Source organism: Prunus mume, linkage group LG5 (genome assembly GCF_029339155.1).
Source record: "Prunus mume cultivar Tortuosa linkage group LG5, ASM2933915v1, whole genome shotgun sequence".
Taxonomy (NCBI): Eukaryota; Viridiplantae; Streptophyta; class Magnoliopsida; order Rosales; family Rosaceae; genus Prunus; species Prunus mume.
In genome coordinates this window covers 19549772-19561246 of record NC_142702.1, presented here as the reverse complement: position 1 = coordinate 19561246, position 11475 = coordinate 19549772, and the positions used below count along the sequence as shown (strand labels likewise).

The following is an 11475-nucleotide window of genomic DNA, read 5'->3' as shown; positions in this document are numbered from 1 at the left end:
ATCACTTTCGTACCTTCGATATTATGATATGAGATCGTATGATCTTATCACACCTTAGTTACTATGATCTTATCGAAAAGACTAAAATACCCAACATATGATCTTTTTGGCGTTTAATATTACTTTGACATGTATGCTGCTGACATGGTGCATTATAGCGCGGCTTCTCCAACAATTTTCCCGAACCTAATGTCCCTCACTCCATCCCCCACCACAGTGAGAAATTGAGTATTGCCAATCATAAGAAGACCCAAATCGCAACTGCCAACTCTTGTCCCAGTCAGTTGTCCAACCAGTGTCACTTTCTTCCCCAAATTGGTGATAATTAGGGTTTCAAAAAAGACCTCTGCTAATTGCTTTCCTTCTCTGCCCTTCAATGTCTGCCGTAGGCGAAAGCGACGTGCCCTCAAATCCCACTCCAACAAAACCCAATGGCGCTGTGAGCACTACACCTCCACAAGCCACCCAATGCACCAGGCAGTTCATGACCTCCGTGGCGTCCAAGATCGCCTCCCAGCCTCTCCAGAATTACGATCCTGGAGTCTGGGGCGTCCTCACCGCCATTTCCGACCAGGCCCGTAAACGCAGCCAGGTAAACCACCTCGTAAATTACGTTCTTCTCTTTCTCTGTTCAATTTGTGTGCTGTATTTACTGACTGCAACGAACGTGGGTTTTGTTATTTTTGTTGAAACTGTTTTGTACTGGGGCTCAAAATCCGACCGTTGTACATATTTTAAGTTTTATGTATTGCTGATCAAATAATTGACGTTCTTGAGGCTATATTGTTACTTTGTTTTATGTTGTTTTGATGCCTTCGTTGTGAGTTTATACTAATTTTTAAAAGCATTAATAAAAATTTGCGAACCAGGGTATAAATATCCTTTTGACTGCTGATGAGCATTACATTGGCCGAACCGTGGCTGATGTGCGTTTCCAGATCGAATCCACTGCGGTTAGTGCAAGACATTGCAAAATATACAGGAAGATGGTTGCTAATGGAGACACGAATCATCCATCGGTATTCTTGAAAGATATGAGGTTGTGTACTGTTCTTCTTAGAGATTTTTCAGCTTCATATTCCAATTATCACGTATTTGATTGAATTGAGACTTTTGCAGCACAAATGGGACATATCTCAACTGGAAGAAGTTGACAAAAGGTGGCCCTGAAGCTGAAGTACGCCATGGAGATATTATATCACCTTCTGCACCTCCTCAGCATGGTAATACTACTGTGCCAACTAACCATCTTGTACTCCAAGCAAGTATTAATAATCGAGATGCTGAGATTAAGTAGGCTTCTTAAAGTATAATTTAGGAGGTGTTAATTCTAAGGGTTTATGTTGAGATTTCTTTTTTATTTGATAGTTTGTGATAAGCCATAGTCTCGTTTACAGAAAGTTATTGACCTTTTTTATCTGTCATATAATTACAGATGTTGCATTTGCATTTGTATACAGAGAAGTTTTAGTGTCCAATACCAGTACAGATGGTGCATTTGCAAAAAGAAAAGCAGGTATATTCATGACAATGTTAGTATGGTAGTTGTTAATCCACTTTATATAGTTTTCTTCATGTGTGCTCATGCTGCTCTCATTTTGGAGTCAACTTTAGATGCTGAGTACATGTGTTGTTCCTACAATTGTTAAAAATCAGAAATGGGCTAAACCACATCTTTCTTGTGGTTGTGGCAACCATGAAAGCATTCAAATCTTTCGGTGGACACTGCTGATTGGGAAGTGCCACTGTACATAACTATTTTACTCAGGTCATAATAGATTCGTAGGGATTTGATCAAAACAAATGTTCCTTTGTCAATTAGAAATTGGTAGTACTTAAGCTATGTCAAATGCTACTAGCGAGGATAAAAATTTGATGCCTTTTATGGCCCTTTGACTAAGCCCTAGAGGTGATCAACTTCTGGAGAACCTGAAACTATAATTTTTTTTGGAGTTGGCAGTGAAATAACACTGTTGTAAGCCTAACATTTAAAGGTGTCTTGTGGGGTTTAAGGTTTCATTTCTTGAAAATGTAGGAATACTGTGCCTCATTCTATTTCTTGTGTTTCTAGGTAGATCAAATGGTCTGCATGACTGTAGATGTGGCTCTGGTGGAGTAGTTAATATTACTTGTTCTTGTATAGTGACATAGTTTTCATTATTTTTTGACCGCTTTTCTCTTTTTAATACAGAGGATTTTGTTTCTGATACGAAGAGACTAAAAGGTATTGGCATTGGTGCTCCGGAGGGTCCTATATCTCTTGATGATTTTCGAAGTCTTCAACGGTCAAACACGGTATCTCATTTTGATGATATTACAGTAGTGGTTGCTGACGTATAGCACTGTTGTTAATTGATCATGGAAAGTCAATATAATTAACTTTGAAAACTCCCGTATTCAGGAATTGAGGAAGCAATTAGAAACTCAAGTTATTACAATTGATACATTGCGCAATGAGAATCGTCTGGCTGTTGAGCGTCTTGAAAATGTATGCCGCTGGTGACCTGTGATCTCTCTCGCTCACAACAATCTGCTTATAGATGACAGGTGTTGTTCAATTTGCAGGAAAAGAAAGAATTGAAAGAATCAGTTGCAAGACCTTACCTTGATCAACTTAGTGAGTTGCATCACACTCTGGAGATTAAACAGAAGGATCTGGTAGAGGCCAGTAGAATATCTGCAGAAACAAAACATGCTATCGAAGACCTCAATGAAAGGCTCAGTGCGGCTATGCAGTCATGTTCTGAAGCAAATGAAATAGTGAATAGGTAAAGCACATATTATTTGGTCATGTGTTTTCTAATATAATTATTCTTCTCAATGGAGTCAACTTATAGTATTACCAATAGAAATAACACAATATTGTTTGAATAGCTGGCCCCATTTGTTTCTGGCTAGGAGTTCAAGTTGCTTCTCGTTATACCTGATTTTATGTCGTGCACAAATCTAGAGTTCCAAATTTTCTGATCCATGGTCTGGGAAGAACATGGACACCATTTTGTTTGGGTGGCCAACTTTTTTGAATCAAAGAGTTGTGGTGATTGGTGAAAGCATTACAGGAACCTGGCATTAACAATACATTCAGATAAAATTTACAATGATTTTTATTTCTTTTTACCATTTTTTTTTCCATTTAGAAGTGATGGAAAGCAGTGTAACAAATGGCTATAGCTGGGATGACTTGTACTATTTTTTGGTAATATTGATTTACACATTAACTACTTGTTTATCTTGCTTCATTTGAGCATGCTGATGCTAGCATGGCTTGTTTTGTCTAGAACAGTGGTGCCTTGACTGTCTCTTCCCACCTTAGTTAGAAAGCTAGAGCAAGTTTTATTTATGTTGCAAAATATTGTGATAGTCTTATTTCTTGTTTGTAGTCAGAAAGCATCTATAGCTGAACTCAAGGCACAACTGGATGAAGAGCGCAATCAGAGAAGAGAAGAACGAGAAAAGGCTGCAGCAGATCTAAAAGCAGCAGTGCAGAAAGCTCAACTAGAGGCTGAAGAGGAAATAAAACGATTTTCGGATGCTGCCACGAGACGACAGAGAGAGCAACAAGAAGTAATTAATAAGCTTCAGGTCTGGATGCTTTTACAGTTCATTATTTCATAGGTGGATGCTATAATATTTTGGTGGTATTGATGGATGATATATTGACATTTGTGGTCTCAGGAATCAGAGAGAGAAACATGTTTACTAGTAGAAACCTTGAGAACCAAATTGGTAATGTTGGCAGTACCTTTATATATATATATACACATAAAATATTTTCATGTTGTGTAATTAGATACTTCGTTTGAACCATTGGAGGTCTTTATCTTGACTCCCCTGTGTGCTGCAGGAAGACACTAGGCAAAAGTTGGTTATCTCTGACTATAAAGTTCGCCAGCTTGAAACCCAACTTTCTGAAGAGCAGTCAACCTCCGAAAGTCGAAAAATAGTAATATGCCCCTTTGTGCCTACTTAGATATCATTATAGTTTATCTTCACTTGCAAATAGCTGTTGAAGCTAAGTTCCTTACTACATTTTGGATGTTTGGGCAGAGAGTAGAAGAACTTGAACATGAGATGAGAGGACTGCGGAAAGAGCTTGAGAGTGAAAAGGTAGAAATGCAAGTTTTTATTTTGCCTTCTACGGTGTTGTAAATGGTATAATGTGCTAACCGTGTTGTCTTGTAGGTAGAAGCAGAAAGAAATTTATTGTATGTATTTATCTAGTTACTTATTTAGCTGATGTGTTTTTTGCTGTTGGTAGCAGGCGGCTCGAGAAGAAGCATGGGCCAAAGTTTCTGCCCTTGAACTAGAGATAAATGCTGCTATGCGAGATCTTGATTTTGAGAGACGGAGACTTAAAGCTGCCAGAGAAAGAATTATGCTAAGGTAAAGATTCCTGAAGGATTATAATGTAATTTTATTACTGCTGCATAGTGCTTGAGTAAACTGTTTTTCTCATATCTGCAATTTTGTGGCTATATTCTTTTATCAGACCCCAAGTTTTCAGATTGTACAAATTTTTGTACTCTTAACATTTGGTCAATTCTTTTTAAATAACACAAATGGAGGTCAATCTTTTATCGGGGTTTTTTTTTGGTTTTTTTGGGGGGGGTATGCCTTTTCTTTTCTTTTTTTCTTTTTTTAACGCTGGATTTGCACCATTTCAAGGAGTCATTTACTTAAACGGTGAACATATGGTTCCTATGCAGGGAGACACAGCTAAGAGCATTTTATTCCACAACCGAGGAGATTTCTGTACTTTTTGCTAAACAGCAGGAACAGTTGAAATCAATGCAGAGGACGCTGGAAGATGAGGAAAATTATGATAACACATCAGTTGATATTGACCTCAATGTGACTGTTGGTGATATAAGTGTAACTGAAGGCAGAGGAAATGAAGCAATCAGATATCATAATAACATTCCTGGTAAAGCAGGGTCAGCTTCAACACTGCAGAGGTCTGACAGAAATCAAATTGTAACTTCTAGTGATGAAGTTAGTGTTACAGAGAAGCATGACTGTGATATCAGAAGCCAAGAAGGTCAACATACCGAAGAGGTAGAATTTACAAGTGCAGACCATGGGGTCAAGGGTGGCTTTGGTTCTGAGATTGATGGTGTTGGCACGGCACCAATTATGGAGGGAGATGGCATTGAGACTGAGCATGTTCCTGAAACTGAAAGCCCTGGAATCAATGGTGATCAGAATATTGATCTGAATAAGATTGTCACTTTTGATGGGGATACGATGCAACTTGATGATGAAGCCAACATACAAGAAAACGATGAGCAGGTTCCAATGATTTGTCAGGAGCGTCACTCTCAATCAAATAGCCCCTGTGAAACTCTAAAAGATATGGGAGATACAGAAGGCTGTGGCGCAATCAGGACAGCAGACCTTATAGCTTCTGAAGTTATTGGTAGCTGGGCTTGCAGCACAGCCCCTTCTCTCCGTGGAGATAATGAATCTCAAAGAAGTAGAGACAACAATGAGGAAGGTGCTGCCGGGCCACACGACTCCACTGATCAGGTGGCTGAGAGCCAAAGTAATCCCTCTTCTGATGCTGCTGCCAGAAGACAGAATCGCGAACGTCAAGCACTGAGTGAAATGATTGGGATTGTTGCTCCAGACTTAAAAGGGCAGTTCGGTGGAACTGTGGATGACAGTGATGATCACGGGAGAGAAAAAGAGGGTACTGCATCCGACTCAGATACCGAGAGTTGTTCGAACAATGAAGAAGATAACAGAACTGATGCTAAAGGTGGATCAATGTCGGATTCAGAGACTGAGGGTAGTGATCAGGTTGCCGAAGATAAAAAATTGGGTGATGCAATGGATGAAGATGAACAAGATACAGAAGATTCTCTTGGATAATAGGCGTGTAATGAATGCACTAACTACTCTAATACTTATCTGGTTTGGACACGAATGGACCTGTAAATACGCAAGACATGTCTGGATTTCGCGTCTCCGTGCAGTTAACAGTTATGGTGTATATATTTAGCTTTTTCTATACCCTTTTCACCAAGGAATTAAATTTTTTGTTTCTTGCTTTTGACTGGCGAGGGCAGGCAATGATCAAATGCCATGGGGTGATGATCTAGGATGTTGAACCTAGGTAGTAACTTGGCATGCCTAAATTTGCCCCCTCAAAAATGGGATCCGAGTAAGGTATGGTTTTTTGAAATTTTTGAAGAGTAGATTTGTCTTAGTATTAATTTTTTGAGTACATGTTGCTCCGCTCTCCCCTCCCCTCCCCCTCCCCTCCTTGTCATTCTTATAATTGGGATTTTATGTTCATTGAGGCTTAAGAGTCCCCTTCCCCATCTACGGTCGAAAGTTTGAGCACTGGCGACATTCTATCTTTGCAAATGCGTCCTGCCCTGGAGAAAATGTGCATTGGAGACTCGATCAGACTGAGAAAACATGTAACATGTGTTAACCCTTTAGCACATGAAAGATACACCCATTATGTGTAAGTTTTTCTCCGGGAGGAGAAGAGTTCATGGTCTAAGAATCCTTTTTCTCCAAAGCAAAGGCATACCATGTCATTTAGAAAGTCAAATTTTAGTTGTTGGATTATGATCTCAAAGTAATGAGCACTTTTGGCTTACAAGTCAGAAGCAGTGAGTTTCGTCAACCAAGTGGATAATTTAGGAAGTCAAAATTGTCAAGGCAGCAATCAATATACTTTATTTTTTTTAATTTTTTATTTGGACGAATCAATATACTTAATTCGTTCCAACACTTGAACGCTCTTCCTTCTTGCCTTTAGAAAAGAAAGCATTATGTCTGTGTCGTGGCATCTTTCTTATGAACTGAGATAAGTTGTAATGAGAAAGTCCATGTTTAGAAGCCTTCCATATACGCAACTTATAAATAATAATAATTAATAAATAAATAAATAAAATAACAAAAATTCTTATGATGAGGATGCGTGCCAATCTTAAGGGCAATCGATGGCAGTAGGCAAATTGAGTGGCAGATGGATGGATAATTGGTGTTGGTGATGGTGATGTGGACCACCATTGGTTGATGGTGAGAGGTGCATGAGCAGTCATAATAAGGAAAAGGTTCATGTGAAATTACATTACACTGAATTTAAATTAGGGTTAATCATTTTATTAATCCTTGAATTTAGACTCGATTTACATTTGAGTCCCTCAATTTCCAAAATCTTCCCGTGATCCTTTAACTTCACTTTCGTTAAGACAAATTGTCATGCCGTCAATTTTGTTAAAATTTTCTATTAAATGCATGAGTAAAACGGTACTTTTATATTAAAACAAAAAAAAAAAGAATAAAAAATCATATCTTTAAAATAACAATAAAAGAAAATCAAATAAAAAATCAACAAAAAAAAAAATTAAAGTTCGGGGGTGTAGAAATCGGGATAGAGGGGGAGAGAGAGAGTTTAATTTAATTTTTTATTCATATTTTAATCAATTTAATACAAAAATATCATTTTGCCCCTGCATTTAATAGAAAAGTTAACAAAATTGTCGATATGACTATTTATCCTAACAAAACTGAAGTTGAAGGACTACAGGAACAATTTTGGAAATTGAGGAACTCAAATGCAAATCGGGTCTAAGTTCAAGAACTAATACAATGACTAACCCTTAAAATTACTATAAGTTCAAAAGAAAACACAAATTCGATTAGAATTCCCATGACTTTGAATCTAAAGGAGTTCAGAAGAAAAAATGTTTTAAAACCCAACTTTTTGTTCGAACTTCGTTTTTCCTCTTCTCTTGATCACATAAAGGATATTGGAAGGCCCATAGAGGATCCACTTGTTATGAATGAGAGAACTGAGAAAAAAGGGAAATATAAATTTGAGAAGAGAGTTAGGTTTGTAGTATCCTCCATAAGAATTTCTAGGTACCCCTTTTCTATTGTGACCTTCGTTAATTACTAAGTGCCCTAAACTATTCTCAGTAGTGGAGCCATGTGTAGCAAAAGTATATATTTATTGAAGGTGATGAATTGAAGTACGAAAATTGTAGGGGAGCATTATTATTTGTTATCACACATATAATTTTTGTGTGTGTTAAAGTTTGGAAATGAAAGGGGAGATGTGCTATTAGGGTTCGAATCTGAGATCATATGTAGACAAATACTTACTACTTTAAGCCATGAGGCCATCGGCTTATCACACACACTTTAAATGTATTTATCATGTTCTTCACCCAAAAACAGTTGTATAGAAAACAAGAAAAGATTCGAAAGTTGTAAGCAAAAAACCAAAGTGAAAGCAATGAGATCATTTTTGAAAATGGTAGGAGCTTCATTTGTTTGTTGACTTCCTTCATCTCACCCTCATGGGTAGTATATAAGTACTGAGGAGATAGTATCACAAGAAATGAGTGAAGCCTGCTCTGGTCGTAGCCCTAATTATCAAACAGCCAAACATCCATCCCATGTCCAAAAGGGCATGATGAGGGACTATAGTCCAGTTCTATGCCCACTCTAATACATGCCTATAATCACAGTGTATACCACCTACTACACAGAGTATATCATCATATAGTACACCATCTTTTTTGTGGTCGGCGGTTTTATTTTAGGTGTTTTAGGATAATGTTCTACTGTTAGACTTATATTGTCATATAAATGTTTATATTGACACACGTATTATTAATATGAACCACACATTCAGACAAAAGCAAGAGTCAACGATATCTTATATTGTGAGTTAGCGTGACATGAAGAGTATGTATTGACATCATCTATCCTTCTTAGCATTTTTGTGAAAAGAAAAGAAAAACATTTCATTTTATCCACCGAACCTATTTAGCTCCTTGTAGGTAGCAAATCATAAGACTTGTGACAAAAAATGTGAAAATTTGGTCCCCAATTGTATTATGGGGCTGGCAAGTTAAGTGTCCAACCAGCTAGATTTAAGGGACCATGTGAAGTGGCTGAGCTGAATTTGGACAAAATACGATTGCCACTACCATCATAATGATGATATTACCATCCAATGGCAATGGGTGAGAGAGAGAGAGAGAGAGATGGTGGTGATGATGATGGTGAAGAAGAAGATGAAGCCAAAATGGGGTTCATTTTCCAAATAAATGAGTATGGCTTTGGCACTCAATTACACCAAGAAAAGAGACAAAAGGAGAGGACCTAACAACATTGACTACTCCCTCTTCATCCTCCATACTCAGCATCCCTTCCAATAAACTACTCATTTCCCTTGGCTTCTCGCAAGGCCCTACCCCAAAATGCCCACGTGAATTGCACGTGACATTACATGTGAACCTTTTTCCTTCATAAAGTTTAGACAAACCAACCTAATCAAAATAAATCATACACATATAATTTTTTTATACAAACAATAATTAATCTAGATTACGGAGAGGAGGATTCGAACTCAAGTGCAAAATAAAAAGTGGGAGCACATCTGCTCTAACCAACTTGGATAATCGTAACATATATACATATTCATATCGGGAGTCTTGTTACGACTATCTAACGAAATATTTGCACAATTGAATTGTTAATTTCAACTATTCGTACTTATCTTTCAAGAAAAAGAACCGTACATCTAGTAAATTAATATGGTACCTCAGCCAAGACTAACGAGGATAGAGAATGTTCTTGGTTGGTAAGCATCTTTAAATTGCGCTTAGAGGAAATGATTACATCTATAAGTTCTGAGTTTACACGTTATGAATCTTGACCATATGACATATATAAACGTTTTCTCATGTAAAAGCAAAAGACGGTTCCAAAGGGTTTGCGTCTACTTTTCAAACACGAGCCCTATAAAAACAGATTGCTTAAGATAAGAACCAACTAAAAGTTCAAAAACAAACACCAACTTTTTGACAATATGCCCCATTTTGCCTCCATATATCTTCTCCAGCTAATTATCTGTCATAATTTCACGTGGAATTTCAGAATCAACCCCATTCATATAATCCTCACACCCCATTAGCCATTGACTTAATTAAAGTAATTGTTTATTAACTAATTATTTATTATATTTAAAACAAAATCCGTTTAGCTTTAAGAAATATGCATCCAAATGTTTTCTGAGTATTCAAACTTGATTTGTACAGTAATGATTTGGTTGATTGATTGCAGCACATGATCATGGAAATAAGTCATCTTCCACATTGAGGGCTCTGCAGAAAAGAAACCCAACCCTATTAATTGAAATGAAACTCAAAGGGGGGAAGTTCTAAAATTCAACTCTACCAAGTTGGGATATTCAGTCGCTTTCCATGTGCCGCAACAAAACCCAAGTGCGACTGCCCCCTCTCAACACTCAATCTGCCTCATTAGTTAGGGGGGACTGTATGTTATATGAAATTAATCATAGCATTTTCTTGTTGCCGACAAATAACAGTTTGACACACACGGCAACAATTTCCTCTTGTGTTTTTGACGCGTTCGTTAAGTTATATGTGGAAAAGATGCCAAAAGGAATAAGGGAACCCTCTAATATTTATTTATTTTTCTAGCTTCTCCTCTGCAATTAATTCCATCCCCTACTGGCCTTTGTAATGATGACCCTTTGCGCCATCATTGCTATGAAAAGCCCTCTCTCTCTCTCTCTCTCTCTCTCTCTCTCAAGGGAGACAGATACAAACACAAAACAATAGTTATGTGGCTCACCTTTTCCTCCTGGGTTCTGCCAAGTGACCTCTGCTATTTAAAGTCCAATAACATTTTTCACAACCCACATTTTTGTTACCTTTCTCTTCTCCAGGTTTACACACATTCAACTCTCTCTCTCTCTCTCTCTCTCTCTCTCTGTGAGAGAAAAGCAGCAACTGAATTGTAGAGGAAAACAATGTGTATGAACTCCTCAGAAATGACTCCATGCAGTCCTCAATACTCTGCTTTTCGCCTTCGAGGGCCATCAAACCAACATAACTTTCGAGTTCACCGCTTAATCAACAGGTCTTGTTCCTTCACAGTCTATATATCTCGCACCCTCCATTTATCTATATATCTATCAATCAATCAATCAATCAATCTATCTATCTATCTATCTATCTCTCTCTGTTTGTCTTCTTCGGTTTTTTACTTTTTATCTAAGAGATTTGTTATATGTATGCTAACAGGAAGAGGAAAACAGCAAAAGAACCAAAAGGGGCAGAGATAAGAGGGGCAAAGGTAGAGATGGAAATCAAGAACCTGAAGCTATACATGGAGAACCAGAGCATTATAGAAGAGAACAACAAGCTGAGGAGAAAAGCACTTCTTCTTGTCCAAGAGAACCAAGCCTTGTTTTCACAGCTCCAAGAGAAGAAGCTCTCTCCCAACAAATGAAACAGTACCAATATATGCATGCAGCAGCACCATGAAACTGAAACCTCATTACCCTAATGTAAACATATATTTAATTTAATGCTTTGCAATTTTCATATAATTATTATTAGGAAAAAAAGTTAACAAGGAGTAGTTCTACTAGGGGCCCCTCTTAGCCTTGATTTGTTCTTTCATCTCCTTGTTGGG

At 37.6% G+C, this 11475-nt stretch overlaps 1 protein-coding gene and 1 non-coding gene across 3 annotated transcripts; both read left to right on the top strand.

The window, feature by feature from the left end:
* Positions 1-182: 182 nt before the first annotated feature.
* On the top strand, positions 183-6010 carry LOC103331808 (SMAD/FHA domain-containing protein). Of its 2 annotated transcripts, none has more exons than XM_008234467.3 (13): positions 183-592; positions 870-1039; positions 1120-1223; positions 1436-1516; positions 2192-2295; positions 2402-2488; positions 2566-2768; positions 3381-3582; positions 3676-3726; positions 3845-3943; positions 4048-4107; positions 4262-4383; positions 4707-6010. In XM_008234467.3, exons 1-13 carry the CDS (start codon positions 377-379, stop codon positions 5869-5871), a joined length of 2664 nt encoding a protein of 887 aa, XP_008232689.2. In that variant the 5' UTR covers positions 183-376; the 3' UTR covers positions 5872-6010. The 2 variants fall into 2 exon arrangements, with proteins under 2 accessions (XP_008232689.2, XP_008232688.2); XM_008234466.3 differs by having other exon boundaries at positions 224-592; positions 4259-4383.
* Positions 6011-9654: 3644 nt separating this feature from the next.
* LOC103331807 (uncharacterized) lies at positions 9655-11126 on the top strand. Its single transcript, XR_001677974.2, has 2 exons — positions 9655-10917; positions 11082-11126. It is a non-coding gene; the product is annotated as an uncharacterized LOC103331807 (transcript).
* Positions 11127-11475: the final 349 nt, after the last annotated feature.

Bases quoted from the DNA above. Each gene is read 5' to 3' on its own strand.
- LOC103331808 (XM_008234466.3), top strand. From the start codon at position 377: ATGTCTGCCGTAGGCGAAAGCGACGTGCCCTCAAATCCCACTCCAACA. The intron at 1,517-2,191 runs GTATATTCATGA...TTTTTAATACAG, and splicing joins ATTTGCAAAAAGAAAAGCAG to AGGATTTTGTTTCTGATACG. The intron at 4,108-4,258 runs GTAGAAATGCAA...TGCTGTTGGTAG, and splicing joins AAGAGCTTGAGAGTGAAAAG to CAGGCGGCTCGAGAAGAAGC.